Genomic DNA, 15,141 nt, shown 5'->3' on the forward strand with positions numbered 1-15,141 from the left:
AAGTTCATAAAGTGTAGGTAATATCCTTCTACAAAAAAAGAAAACTCACAACTAAAGAAGAGCATTGTGGGATTTCGTGTTTGTGGGAGTTTTTGACATTGGTGGGTTTTTTTTCAGTTAACAACAGAGAGAAGACTTTATGTCCTCCCATCATAAAGAAAGCATCATAGGCCTTCACCTATGTCATCCACCAGAGTAATCTCTGCAATTAGTGTTAATTTGATTTTTAGTCCTAGAAGATGGAAAATCTATGCAGTTACAGCAGATGACAGTCTTTATTTACCACTCTCTCTTGTCTGTCTGAAAAACAGCCATATCCTCACCAAAGTGCCTCCTTTTCACTCAGTCCTATTAGGTACCAAGGTTTTAATGCCGAGTTCCCTCTCAAGCCAAAATGAATTAGTAAATATGACTAGTTCAGCTTCAGAGGTAAACACTACATGATGTGCTACCAGGCAGAACGCAAACTCCAGTGCTGTAGCTCTTTCATAGATTTTCCCCAACACAGTGGACTATTGCAACAGCTGATATAGCACAGGGAAGAACTTGAGAAAGCTGTACAAGCACACCCTCAAAACTCAACTCATACATACATGACTTCCTCAGTCAAGACCTTCACGACAACTACTAACATCCACCAATTACCATGACAATCATTTTTTTTAATGCAATTAAACAACACAACAGCAACAGCAAAAAACTCCAGCTGCACATCTGGTCTCATCAGAAAGTGTTTAGTTACTGCAGCAGACTATAAAAATAACCAATTTGTCCTTTATAAAGGGTACTTATCCAGTGCAGTTATCCACAGACTTCTTTTTTTGCTATTTGCAATGTATCTAGTTTACACTATCTGTTTTATTATCTCTAATATAAGGCTCAAGCTGTGTTACTATGTGCTACGTAAATATCAATGGGGCTTTTGCTGTGCCAGTACCACACTGGAAGGTTTCCTGGTTAGCCTCTGTTATGCCTTATATAGAGAGCACAGAGGTCATCCTTGGTACATCATTTTCATACTCACATACTTAAAAATGAAGAAATACCTAATACCGCAAGAACAGGAGCTCCTTTAAAAAAAAACCCAAACATTTCTGTAACCTGGTGCCTTCACCAAAGTAAGGATTTCTTACCTGCACAGGTATCTTGGGGGGTTTGGGAGGTCTTTAACCATGTAACACTCTCCCCCGTTTACGCAGAAAGCTTTCTGCTTTATGTCACATTTTGTGAGATGACTTGTTCCAGTTGTAGATGTGGAAGTGGCTGGAAAAGACAAGAGTGAAGATACAGATCAGAATGGCTTAGTTTTTCTTCCTGACTAATGAGTATACTTATATGTGAGAGAACAAGTAAGGCCAGGGAGGATCTGGCAAGTTGTCTGAGCTCTCTATCAGCTGCTACAAGCAGCACTAATTACCTGAACCTGTATTCTCTTGATAACACAGGGAGTGGAGTTTAAACACATACCTCATAGACACTCTAGCCCACGCCTAGCCCGGGAGGAAGGGAGGATTTCATTAGCCCTGTCCATCAAGTGATTTCAAATTTCTGCAGCACTTGTTCTTTTCATTAAAATTGAGTAATTTGTGTGCAGTTAGTTATATTGTATTAACTGCATTTAAGTGATCTTGGGGTGGAAGAGTCTTTATAGACTGCTGGTATAGTCCCCAATAAAATGAGGTCCTGGATGAGGTTTCTTCCTGGCAGCATTAAGTAGGTGTTTTTTGGTGGAGCTTAAGCTGATATTCTATGTTGATTCAGTCTCTCTGGACTGAATCTCTTGGTCCATCCACTGCCTTATTCCCATGTGACAGAGTGACCAGCTGAACACTGAATGCCTATAAAGAAGAGCTGTGGCTGCTCTAATTCTACCCTGTAGGGAAGGAGAGGGCAGGGGGCTGGAGGCATTGTCCCTTCCTGTGAGTATTTGAGTGCCACTCTCGTGTCGACAAGAATATTTGACCTGGAGGCCGACCTAGCATCTCCTGCAGATGGGCTCATCTGCATGAAGAATTAACAGTTTTGGGCCACCACACTGCTACACACCATTAAGGTGTCCAAATTGCTATTAAACAGAACTGTGGCTTGCAGAGTTTCTTACTCCCTATGGTGTTTAGGAAATATCTGAAGAGAAGACAGGAGCAAACTTTATTTAGCAAGCTTTAAAGAGGTCGCCATGGCTGGATGAGAAGTCCTAGCCTTAGAATTTGCCCATGCAGTGCCTCTCAAGAAAATTATAGTGCCCTGACAAAAGGGAGCAGTACTGTAAGAGAGACAGTGCTCAAAAGTCCCTACTGCAGTCATTGTGGGTAACAATGTAAGGTGAGTCTACTCAAGGCTGCCCTAAACTAGATAATAGCAACAAGGATGATGGCAAAGCCATATTAAGTCCTTTGCTCCTTATGCCACTCTGTGCCTACAAACCCAAGCTGAGTTCAACCCAAATCAGGCATGTACCTGCTAGGCCGCAGCCCCAAAATACAATCGCTGGTTGCTCCCTTGTTTGGATAAGTTCTGCTCTAAATTCTGTCAAAACAGAGCAGGCATGCTTGAATCTGGGCATCAGTCAGTACCCAGGCCAGGAATCATGCCACTGATGGGCTATGCGACCTCTGGCAAGTCATTCGGGTTTTCATTTCACCTTAACTGCCTAAAACTGAACTGTTTAGTAGTAAAGTGCTCACTACCGCTCACAGAAAGCTGCTCAACTTATCCACACAATGGGTGGAATAAATAGCCCCTCTGATAGCGTCTCTCTCCTTGCTTTGTTTGCAGAGAAAGTGTGAGCTCTTGAGAATATGCTCCTAATTTTTAAATGGCTAAAACTAACAGAGGTGACTGTATGTCCTCTGTAAACAGTGGCGAAGATTCCAGCATGTCTTTTGTTTAGCCTTCTCTAGACATACAAAGTAAGAAATTTATGTACAGTGCTGAAAAATTCCAAAATTTTGGTTTATGAAAGGTAATTACACCCTGAGGAGGAACAATGCTTTTATTTTCTGATTGACTAGAGCTGACTAGAAAGCTGCAAGCAGCTACCCAAAACTTGTCTGATATTCAAAGCCTTTTCTAACAGGAAGGCACCCAAGGGACACGTTCATAGTAGGTGATGCATGATGTTCTATCATTTCTTGCACACATTGAATCTAAAGAAAAAATGCTTTTAGCAGACTGTTTATTGATATCAATAAATACCAGTTACACATTTTGAGTTCTTCTGTCTGAGAACAAGGATGAAGTAGTTCCTGTTACATTTGATTTTCATATATTTCCAATCACCTTCCAAGTAAAGCTGAATTTTTAGCACTCAGTACTTGGGAGAATGAGCCACCTTGGCTGGCACCATTTTCAGAGTTGCTTTATCTATCTTGCTTCAATGAGACATGAGATAGTGACTAGGATATTTAAGTCCCTCACTTTACTCCATTAAAATCCCATCTGCCTGTACAGCTAATGTCTTTCATATAGTTTCTTTCTTTGTCATTAATCACCAGCATGCCAGCTTCTTTCTCTTTCTTCCATGATGCCTTCCTTGGATGGGGTGTGCTCCTCTGATGGGCCAGGAAAAGCCCCTCTATGAACTCTTCCTAAACTCAAGCTCCCTCCTGCTTCTCACTGTTGCACCCACCCATTGTGTCACGGATCCTGATCTTGACTGGGGCCTCCAAGTGCTAATGAAATGCAAACACGGAGTACTAATTCCTCATAATAACACATTCCTTTCTCCTGGCCCCTGAAAGCATGATTTATAACCTCTCAGACTAGGATCAATTTATGCCTTGTCTAGAGGCAGGAAAAGGGGTCATGTTTTAAAAGTAGTCTGACACTCTTTCAGTTTGCACTGGTTCAAACAGGACTTTGCATTCAATGTTGACAAAAGGCTGGCCAACAGATTGCCATCAGCTCAGTGGTGAAGGGTCATCTATGCTTGATGTTAGTTGGTTGATTATCATCTTTCACATGAATCTTAGGATAGAGAGATCTGCCTTGACGAAGAACTTTTGTATGTTCACTGTCTTGAAAGAAGCCAAGGAGATGCCTAACCTGACAGGCTGTGGCATACCAAGACCTAAGGTGAGTTTAAAACCCATCATTAAGCTTATCCCTGCTTATAGCCTGTCCACCATTGTGTCCTTAGACCTCAGTAAAAGACTTCAGCCTGCAAGTGAGACAAGTGAGACAAGTAAGACAGAAAAGAAAGGAGGTACAGATTTTGACTAGGTGAATAAAGAACAATGAACAGATACGTGGTCTACAGCTGTGCTTTACCTCACTATTACCAGTCATTCCCACTATACATCCTCCAAACCCATGCATGCTAAAGATCTATGGAAAGGCAGTGTTTTAAAGCTAGTTATGGGCTGTGTGAAATGGGGGCTGAGGAACACCTGCTCACAAACACGACATTTCTTCCGTTACATGGCTTAAAGTGAAACCCCAAACCATACTAATGTCTCTTGCATTTAATTTGGGAAATAGACTTACACTGAATCCTGGCCATATGCCATAAAAACTATGCATCCTTCGCAAAGGAAAAATAAGGGAAGAATTAACTCTCTGCGGTATTTTTTTCCTCCCCTTATCCCATGGAGTTACAAAGCTCAGGCAGATTGGAACTGCATTGCCAGTGGATCAGTACAATGCAGAGAAACTTCTCGCACAAGATTTATACAACAGTTTTGAATAAATGATGCCTGAAGTGTACGTAGAGGCACTCCTCACAAACACATGTAAAGCCCTTGTATCATGAGACTTCTCTGGGAGCTGCAGATTATTCCCATCTCTAGTAATCAGTTCAGAGCAATTGCTGCTATCCAAAGCCCACTTACATCAGCTGGGGAAAAACTATTACTTTCAAACTCCATTCCTCTTTGAATTAAGTTTCTGCAAAGCTGGTGTAAAATCAGAGGACACCCTCAATGTTGTGTAAGGTGACTAGTGAGATGCTCCCAACTCAAGACAGATAAAGTCAAGTAGCTTCTACATCACAAAGGAAGGCCTGCAATTCTCATCAGAAGGCCACGTACAGGACGTAAATAAGTCACCTTATTGGACTTCAGGTAGAGACTTTTCCAGTCTCCTTTTGTGAAAGAGTAAATTACTGGAAAGGAACAGAACAAAGACTTCTGCTTCTCACTGTTCTCTGACACTAAAGCTTGAGCAAAGCCTACTTGCTCTTCACGCCTATGGAAGAGGAAGGGACCTGCACAGATTGAGGGAGGCACAGAGGGAGAGAAGGAGATGGAGAGACAGTGCATACAAGTGAGCTGTGGGGTGATGAAGCGTGTGTCCCCAAAAGAAAGTCAGCTTTACTAACTTACATTCCTTCACTTGAAGTTCATTCATTTATTTAAAAGCACAATCCAATTCCCTCTTGACTTGCTGATGGGCAGTTTAAAGATGTCCAGCCCTGATCTATAGGGTAGATTAATATCCCATGTAACCTTGGCTGTATCACTTAACCCCTCTATGACTCAGTTAAACCATTTGCATTTTCTTCCCACTAAGTACTGAGTTTCTTCAACTCACTCCAACTTCCCCAGTGAGCCAAATTTGCAAAGTACTTATGACTGCAGGAAAACCTTGGCATTTCTATACTGCACTGAATAAGGAAAAATGCTGGTTCCAGCATAACTGTGGGCAGCAAAAGCTATATGCGTACCAACAAGGAGAATAGAAGCCAAAACCTGAGAGCAATCAAAAGCTAGACCCTGAGTAGACAAGAATTTCCATTATACCAGGTGTGTAGAAGGATGCATTTCATGTCCTTTATACTAAATGATTCCAGAGCTGAAACAGCATCCACGTAGCTCTGAACATAGCAAAGGCTTAAAAAAAACTACCAACACCAGCAAACAAACCTCACAGAAAAATAAAACCCCCAAATCTCTACAGGAGACATTCATGGTCTATTTCATGGAGCTGCTCAGAATTTTTCACGTTGCTTTGGTGATGCTTAAATGGCCGTTCAATCTAGTTACAATTTTTTTTCAGCCTCTGTCTTCACAAATAACATGCAATATAACAGATTCCTGGGCCCTTCAGAGGAGATCATTTAAGGAGCCTGCTGTTTTGCCAGCAGTAGGAATTAAGTGCTTACAATTTAGCTGAATTAGTCTCTGGCCTTAAGACAATGCTTTCTCACTTTGGCACTATCTTTATGCAGATGAGAGCCAGCAAGAAGGAAACAGGAAATTGCTGGGTCTGCAAGATAGAAATTTCAGGAAAGACTGAGAGCACATAAACTCTTGTTGAACCAAGGCAGTGTGTCCCTCTAGCCTCTACAACATGGACTCGGCAGCGGTTTCCTTTCACAAATCCAACCTTAGCAAAGCAAAGGAAAAAAAAAAAAAAAAAAGAAAGAAAAACAAAAGACAGCAGACAGCAGACGCTTCAGCTAGCTGCACCATCCGATCACTTCCTCCCTGATAGGCCAACAGACTGACCTAGTTGGCAGACACATGACTGTGAGACCTGCACAGCATCTGGCTCACCAGAGAAGGTCAAGAGGTGACACATGCTAAAGACAGCCTGGCCATGAACAATTTTTGTTTGCTTCATTTAACTCCAAGATGGGAGGAAAGATGGACAGAGACACGCACAGCTCATGGGCTGTTAGTGAGGAAATGCAGTTACTGCTGGCAAATACTACAGTTTTCAGAAAAAGGCAGGCACCACGGGTTGTGGCAGAGTGCAAGGATACACAGAGAGACCTGGCTGAAAATGGGCTTTGAGACAAGGCATACTTTCCCATTGCCATGAAAGGTGTCAGCTTTCGCTGAGGGTGACGTGATAAGTCTGCAGAAGGTCTGCAAAGGCCTTTAGAAAACATTCACCACCCAGTGAGGGGAGATGTGAATGGCAAAACACAGGGCAGTGACAAGCCAGAGGAAAAGTATGTGTGTGGTGGGGAGGGACAACAAAAAAAAGAAAAGAAGGGGGTGCCAAGGAAACATGCATAGATGGAACCAGTGCAGGAAAAACAGGTCTAAGCCCAGTAATGATAAACTTGACAGCAAGATAGGAAACTGCCTTTACTATTAAGGGACCGTCTATTAACCTTTAAAATGTCAGGAATGGACATGAGGGTCTGAAAATTTATAGGCCTTAGATTAAAGCAGACAGCTGATCAGGAGCTGAATTCAACTGCCATGATATAGTGAACTTTATCCAATGGATAATCCTTTGCTGCAATGGAGAACATCACACCACACAGAAAAGGCCGTGTGGCCAAATATACTGTACAAAAGGATTCCTGGCTTACCTTGCTTCAGAGGCTGCATGCTGCTCTCTTTCAAGCTTGCTGTGCAGCACGGTAAAGTAAATAACTCCTGGGCTATTAATTTGTAATGGGGGTATAGCCCATCCAAAACAACTCAAAATACATTTGAGAAGGTGTGCTCTGTCACAGGAGACCTTACTCCTGTGTATCTCACAGCTTCTCTACAAACCTCTAAAAGGTCTCTTCATGCTGCTGGGGAAGGATCATCAATGCAGATGCAGAGCAGACCGTTGAGATTGTAAAGACTTCAAAGAGAAGGTGAAACTTCACAAAGCAAGAGGTACCCAAAGAGTCTAGTTCCCCTCTCAGTGCACATCTAGGGAAGCCAGTGCATAAAGAAATCAGCTGTTAGACAGGTGAAAAAACATCTTCTTCTATGTGCCAGGGCATAGACAACAACCCCAAGCAGAACTGATTGAACCAGGCACTGGTTAGTTCAGGTTTTCCCGTTGGTGTCATGACCCTGCCTAATAAATGACCAAGAGCCTATTGCCCCATCTGCAGTTGCATTTTAGCCTGGAGAGGTGTCAGATGGGATCTATATGGAAATCTCTCTCTTGGCGGGAGGACTGGACTTGACCTAGTAAAGTGGAGAACTTCCATTCTTTTCTCAAATGCCCTAATTTTGCAAAGCAGTGGAGGGGGGCACCCCAATGCAAACAGCATACAGCGAACAATTGTACTTAATGGTTTTAACTTAAAAAGACTTGTAATTTTAAATAAGGGGAAAAAGGAACCTTGATGGAACCAAAAGGACAAACACACAAAGACTATGAAGATTATGAAGACAGATTGCTATCCTCCAAGGAACTGTCCAGAGAGAAATCCTTATGCTATCCTGCCAGCTGACTGCAGGTTTGACATGATAGTAAAAGATTCCTAAGGCAGCAACTACAGACGTGTGTACAGGGCCTTCCCTGCCTTGGAATGCAAAATCTAGATTTTTTTCCCTTCTTCAATCCACGTCTGATACTTTCTGTAAGGGCTGATCATGTGCTTCAGTAATGTCATAACCCACTCTTCTTTACTAAAATAAATAATAGTTAAAAACATAACTCTCATTAGCTCCAGTTTGTCTCAGCTCAGGCAGGAGGGCTTCCTTACTGCTCCTGGAAGTTACTCTGGTAAAGGATTGTATTACAGGTTCCATCCGGTACCATTGAGTTTGCCTTGATGACTATGCAGTGATACTGACATAACTACTTCCTTATCACGTTGAATACTGAAATAGTTCCCTCCCATTATAACTTGGTCAGTCAAATCTGTTCTTGTTCCTCTTTTCTCTGAAAGATTTTTCTTATTAATTTCAAGTATCCAATTATACTTTTGCAGATAAGCGCAAAATCACTTCTTTAGTGCTATCTGCTCACAGAGATACAGGGATAGTAAAGACTAAGCTTATGAAATGAAGTGTGCAAGCTTTCTATTACAAATATTCACATGAAGTCAACATGATAATCCTTCTTAGGAACCCTACTGCAGGAAAGCATTTCAGCAAGAATGCTCTTAAAACTAAGCATATAAGTCCAAACAAATTCAAGATAGCACTGAAGGACCTGCTTAATTTATAGTCACATTCACTTCCATGTTTTTCCTTGGAATCTTTAAAATGTTTTTCTGAACTAGAACGGATTTCAGCACAGTGCCTTAAATGTTTAGCATTGTTGAAAGCAAAGCTTGCCCACTGTAATACCCCACGTTAAGTGACTGTACAAGAGGAAGCTGTGCCTGCAGCCTTTCCTTGAATAATCCTAAAACATCCAGACCAGGATTCCTGAGCATGCATTAGTCTGCCTCCTATTTCATCCTTTTTATTGAAAAACATTTACTAGTTTACTAATCACAATGAAACAAAATTTCATTGATTTTGAAGCACATATTTGAAGTCATTAAGGGCATGTCCCCTCCCCTCGTCTCATCCCCAAAGCACAGAAGACTATCTTTCACAGTAGCCTTCTGCTTCATGGAGGTGGCCATGAGAAGAAGCCACCCCTATGAATAGTGAAGAATGAAAGGGGTGTGCTGGCTTCAAGACAATTGCAGCTCAGTTTCTTTAACCAGCTTGAGGTTCCTGAGTGGTGAGGAAAAGCAGAGTAGCATATTGAGCATTCCATGTAACGGCAGCACCTGGGACATCCTTTAAAACATAGACTAGTACAGAACTATATCTCTGAGTCAAAGATACAATAGAGGCAACTTATCTCAGAAAACACAAAGTGATGCTCATGAATTACCAAGTATTTCCTTGATATCTATGATAAGAAAGCACAACAAGAAAGGACCTCCAACAGGATCGGCAGATATGTGAGATTAGTAAAGAAAAAGAATGCTTATTGAAGACAGCTTCCTTCATAATGCACTGAAGCTCAGATTTATTTTTCAGTTTACTTTGATATTTCTATTCCAGCAGAGACTTCAAAGGCCTCAGATTTTTATTTTTTTAAAGGTTATTTACAATTAAAAACAATTTTTGAGATACAACTGCTAGAAAAGAAGAAAGACTTACCTCGCTGTTAAAAGTTATTCCTTACATTTGAAATGCACTGGTCCCCTTGGAAGAAGGTATGCAAAACTTAGAGAGAGTTGCTGGGTTTCTTATGCAGGCTTTACTAAAGTATCCAGCCTCCTGGCCCGTTTTGAAGTTGCTTGCTGAGACCAAGAAAAAAAATCTTCTCTGGGCAGATGTGTAGGGAAATTGCCACTCTGCTGTCCACCAGCACAGCCATGGGACCACCTTTTTCTAAAAACCCAGACTTACAACTTCCCTGCTTGAAATTTCTCTCTCCAGAGAAAAATGATGGAGAGAAACATTATTAGGTGCTTCTCTAGTAGCAAGATCCTTTGCACTCTGTAAGCAGGGTCCTTTTTATAGCAAACTGTCAAACAACTTGAAACTCCTACCAAAGTAAGTCCTTCCTGCAGTAAAGGAGCCTTTTCTAATTTCCGAACCTAATTTCCAGCCTAGAGGTATGAAACTGTCACTGTTCATAGCGCTGTTTGAAAATAAGGGTGTATGAAATGATACTCAGGGAAAACATACTTGTATCAGGAAAAAGATAAACAAGAATCACCTAGAAAATATGACTAGTGGGGCAAACCTGGAATATCTCAGGTTGCCTAGCTTGAAAGTTTTTTTTGAACTGTGGGCTCTAGTCCTGCTGGGACTGACTCCAGCAGGATTCAAAGGATGGTGCAATGTGTCAGGAGCAGCCACATTAGCAGGCACCAGATCACTGTGTCCCCAGTAAAATCTGCCTGTGACTACTGCCACCCCTGAAAAGGATTTCTGTGAACTGCTGCGGATAGCAGCTGCAAGTGCAGAGAAGCAAGTGCGTGTACCCACAGCCAGTCCTGCAAGACCAAGACTGTTCTCCCTCCCTTGCCCTCCTCACTCCTGTTACTTCTGCCACTATCTGCACTAAAAAGTGTGCAGTACTTCACCATGGGCTCACTGGCAAAGTTGTGCAGCAAAACTTAAGGTTACTGCAAAAGGAACAGGCTGCTGTCTTCAATTAATATCTACTATCAACTCAGTTTTGTAGAAATGAATGGTAATATATTCATTGAAATAGGAAAGACTACTTTCCATCCATCAATGACACTGTTTGTTCTGACACTTTGTTTACCTACTAGCCTTATTTTATTCAGCTGCTATTTCTTTAATGAAATTACATTTTAATGTGCTAATACTGTAACTGTCATTTAATCAGTACCAGTTCTCAAGAAAAGTCAAACAGGACTATGCAATAAACATGTCACTGTGCCAAACAGTTTTAAAATGTTTATGAAAAGGTTGGAGGCTTTTCATTTTAAAAGAAGTTCATTAAACTAAGCATCAGGTTATTTTTCTAGCCTTAAAAAAAGACTGGTAAGAGAAAATACCACCATGTAGAAAAACAAAATGTGTTCATGTTGAGACTAAATGGCACACTTCCTCTAGCAGTTAATTTCTACAGGCTGGCTATAAATCTGTCAAAAATCAGATTTATAATGAAATGTTAACAGAATCCAAGCAATTGTTGTGTTAATGGAGTCACTGTTGTACTCATGTTTTTCTGTAGACACAGACCTGCAAATGGGACAGATCCATTGGAATGAGAAAAGGGTTCAACAGCATGAACAGACTGTGTCTTTTTTGCAAGAGGCAGTCTCAGAATGAAGGAGAATGTGGAGTTCAGATGATTATTGTACTTTCAACAGAAAGCCAAGTTTTTTTGTCCAGCTAAGGGAGGAGATGTGGTAACAGTGCAAGCACAGTCACACAACGGAAAACTTGTAAACAAAAAGAAAAGCACTGCTTACACATGGCTTTTCTAACTTTCTAAGTGCTATCCTTGGTCTTCGCGCCTCATCTTAGCTAGAACAAACTTCTTGCTGGCATTTATTATTTCTGTCACTGTAAACAGAGCTGGAATGCTTGTTGTGTACCAACATCAAGCAGAACACCAGTCAAAAAATGCGAAGAGTTCACAGGGCACGTAAAAGACAAGAAACAGAGGTACACAGAGATTGGGGCACAAGAAAACACCAAGAAACTCTTCATATTGACAGCCAAGACTTTTTGGTAGGTTCTTCCACAAAAGAGAATATTCCAAGAAAAATGAAAATGTGTGGCTTACAGAGAGCTTCTCAAAGCAGTGGGCAACAGTTGAAGTGACTGCTTGAACAAGTGTTTTCTGGAAAGCAGCGTGCAATTGCTGCCTGGAGATGAGTACTGCACCTATAGGGTGAGCAGGAGGGAAGAAGGGATAGACTTTAAGGGGACTGTCGTACAATGAGATGAGAAATCACTGGAGGGATGCAGAAGGAAAGCACTGGGGACACCGGAAAAGCCTCATGGTGTGTAGGTCCTAAGAGTGGTATGCCCCAAAGAGCACAAAGCTGTGCTGTGGTAATGTGATGCACAAGGAGCCGTGCAGACAGAGAAAGCCAAGCTGGAGACCCACAGAGCGTACCTCTTTTTAGCCTCTTCATTTCAAAGCACTACAGGGGGTGAAAGGATCATCCTTCTCTGTATACTGGGTCTAATCCTTCAGGGTACCATACTCTACAATGCTCAGTTTGCTCTAAATACTTTTGAGTCACATTGCATCAAAATGAAAGTATATTCATTAGTAAAGTTTTCAGAGGTCTTGTTTTTCCATCTCTTTTCAGTCTACAAACTGAGTCATTACCATTTGTCAAGTACTGCATCCCTTTTACAGTGCCACGGGATGTAGCTTCAAGCAAAAACATGTGGAATGAGAATCTTTAATGTCAAATGTGTCTTTGGCTCCTGCATGTGACTGAGGAAACTTCCATTCACCACCCCACAGGAAAGACCCTAGGGATTGCCCTCATCATATTGCTTACCTCATAACATTATTTCCTGGGTTTCAGATAGTAATTTAACAAAGTGTCCAAAAGACAACCCAAAGGCTGGAAAAGAATTGTGCGGAAGCCCAGCAAGGCTCGATGTGGTTTCTACCAAAAGCAGAATGTGTTTCACATACCACAGTTATTGGGCAGATGTATCAATCTTTTCCATGTTGTTCTATATAGGGTTAGAAATAAATAAAAATTCCCAAAGGTCTCTAGGACAAGACAGCAGTTTAGCACAAGCACTTGAAAGCAAAAGGTACTAAGTGCCTAGGGCCAATGTTTTAGGCAAACATTTGACAGTTATGGAAGAGGGAGGTTTAGCATTTATTTATGTAAAAATATTTAATATTTAAAAATATTATATGAGGTAAACCAAGAAGATTGATAGTCTCAGATGGTTAAAAAACTCAGAGTCAAGCCTTCAAAATCCCAAGATTAGTTTAGAAGGAGAAGACCAGGCTATAAAAAAACTATTCACTCACTGTTTTTACTGTTTTTACTGTTTTGATGCTTTTCAGCCTTTAAGCCTATCTTGTACTGCAACTGAAAAAGTTAGGCTTTCCCTTTTTCTTTCAATTGAAAGCTAAAATGTAGCTTGAAGAAAGGACCCAAATGTGGCAGTGATTATACTGACATTATAATGCTGGTAGCACTGCAACAGCATTTTTACCAAAGCCTAAAAAACCAAACAAACACTCGACCACAAACCTGCCTCTAAATACTGCTTTCAAAGGATCCTTGGCTGCTGTACCCAGAGTGAAAAACAAGGAGCAAATTAGCAGCCTGAGATGTGATGCTAGTTTCAGTAATGGCCAATTATTTTGACTCTTAGGAATATTGAGACAAGGTTGAGCTCTTTCACAAGATGAAATAGTCACTGCCTGATTATCCCCATGGCTGAAGAGTGCATGGGGGAAGGGACTCTAACGCCAGCCCGGCATGTATAGTGGCCTTTTGACTATGGCCAGGCATCTCTGTGCTAGAGAAGTTGGCACTGTTCGCGTGAGGCTGCACCTGGAAGCTGTGGGGTCTGTCTGGAGGGAGTGGTGCCTCTGCTCTTTCCCACCATCAGCCCTTCCCTGCAGCCTCCTGGCACAAAGACCATGGTAAGTGTAAAGTTAAGAACAGCAATTCCAGCCTAAATCCATTCTGCCTTTCACAGGATGCATTTCCTCATTGGAAAATACTTCAAGGTCAATGAAGACAAGACAAAGTTTGGCTATCTCAAGGCAAAACGGAATGGGTTTTTCTTTCTTCAGGGTATTCTCTTACAGGGAAGCAAAGCTGACTTCGTGTCTTTTTCAACTTTCCTGTTGAATCAGAGAACGATGTCAGCTATCCGCCTTATTTAACCTTGGTCAGCAGGACACAAATCCCAAATGACAGGCAGTGCTGTGGCAGACACAGTTGTCTTCCTCCATGTACCCAACATGGCTTGCTTCACTCTACCAAAGTCAGCAGCCATATCATGTCAGGAAATAAAAGTCTTGTGTTGATAATGTGCCAGTGGTGAGCTAAGTTACAGTGCCTGTGCATTTTTTACTCTCCCAGTATTGTAGAGATGACCCATGGATGCCATTAATTTCCATGGCCTTTATGAAACTCACTGAGTGGGATGAAATTGCATTTTACTGTGCAAGGACTCTACTTTGAGACAAAAGGGCAAGCAGGCCAGGAGAATGTATCTGCCAGAGTCACTTATGTCTCTGAAATGAGAAACTGATCCCCCTGAGAGAGCAAGTGAATGTGTCCTTCTCCTCCCTGACATTTTTGCACGATTTATCTGCTTCTATGTACATGCAGCAATGAAGAGCGGTCCTTTGAGCAGTTTAATGCTTCTAAGGCTAAGGGCAGCTATTCAAATTAAATACTTTGAGGCACTGCCCACATGAAAATAAGGGAATTTGAGGATCTAGATAAAAATTTTCCTTTTTAGCTAGGGATAAAAAAAAAGAGCCGCTTAAAACATTCACATGTGGGGAAAGATAAAAGTCTAAATCAGTGGATGATAGCTCTGATTGAAGAGTTGACTAACAGAAAAATGACTTAATGGATAATAAAATCAAACTAAGTATAACATGAAATATATTCGCTTAACTTCTAGCACTAAGTCTTTTTTTTTTCTTCTTTTGGTCTTTTTGGTTTGTGTGGTCTCTCAGAAATTTGCTGTGGAATAGGATCTTCCCTTCATTACTCATGCTGATCAGAATAAATTTGGTATCAAAAAGATATGCATTAACAGATGATGCTTAGAAAATAAAATGAAAAACATCTTCCATGCATTTTGCAAAGCTAGAAGTAAGTTCAAGAAGCTCAATGAACACATTAAACAATTTTGTGCTTCCAAAAGCATGAAGAACATTTTTCACTTAAGTTTTATTTCCTAACTAGTAATAAAAACTAAAGAAAAACTTCAGGAAGGCAGTAGGCAGCAGTTAGGAAGAATGACACCACAGTTAAGAAGAATGTTCAGTATTTTCAGAGGGATTTAAAAGTAA

At 41.2% G+C, this 15,141-nt stretch overlaps 1 protein-coding gene across 10 annotated transcripts in view; it reads right to left on the bottom strand.

Annotated features, from left to right (window-relative positions):
- NRG1 (neuregulin 1) overlaps positions 1 to 15,141 on the bottom strand; it is a 455,801-nt gene that overhangs the window by 25,752 nt on the left and 414,908 nt on the right. For all 10 annotated transcript variants that reach the window (XM_054055245.1, XM_054055243.1, XM_054055244.1 and 7 more), the window contains one exon: positions 1,134 to 1,263. In XM_054055245.1, coding sequence (XP_053911220.1) covers positions 1,134 to 1,263 — 130 coding nt within the window. The remainder of the gene's footprint in view (positions 1 to 1,133; positions 1,264 to 15,141) is intronic.

Source organism: Cuculus canorus, chromosome Z (assembly GCF_017976375.1).
Source record: "Cuculus canorus isolate bCucCan1 chromosome Z, bCucCan1.pri, whole genome shotgun sequence".
In the NCBI taxonomy this organism is placed as follows: domain Eukaryota; kingdom Metazoa; phylum Chordata; class Aves; order Cuculiformes; family Cuculidae; genus Cuculus; species Cuculus canorus.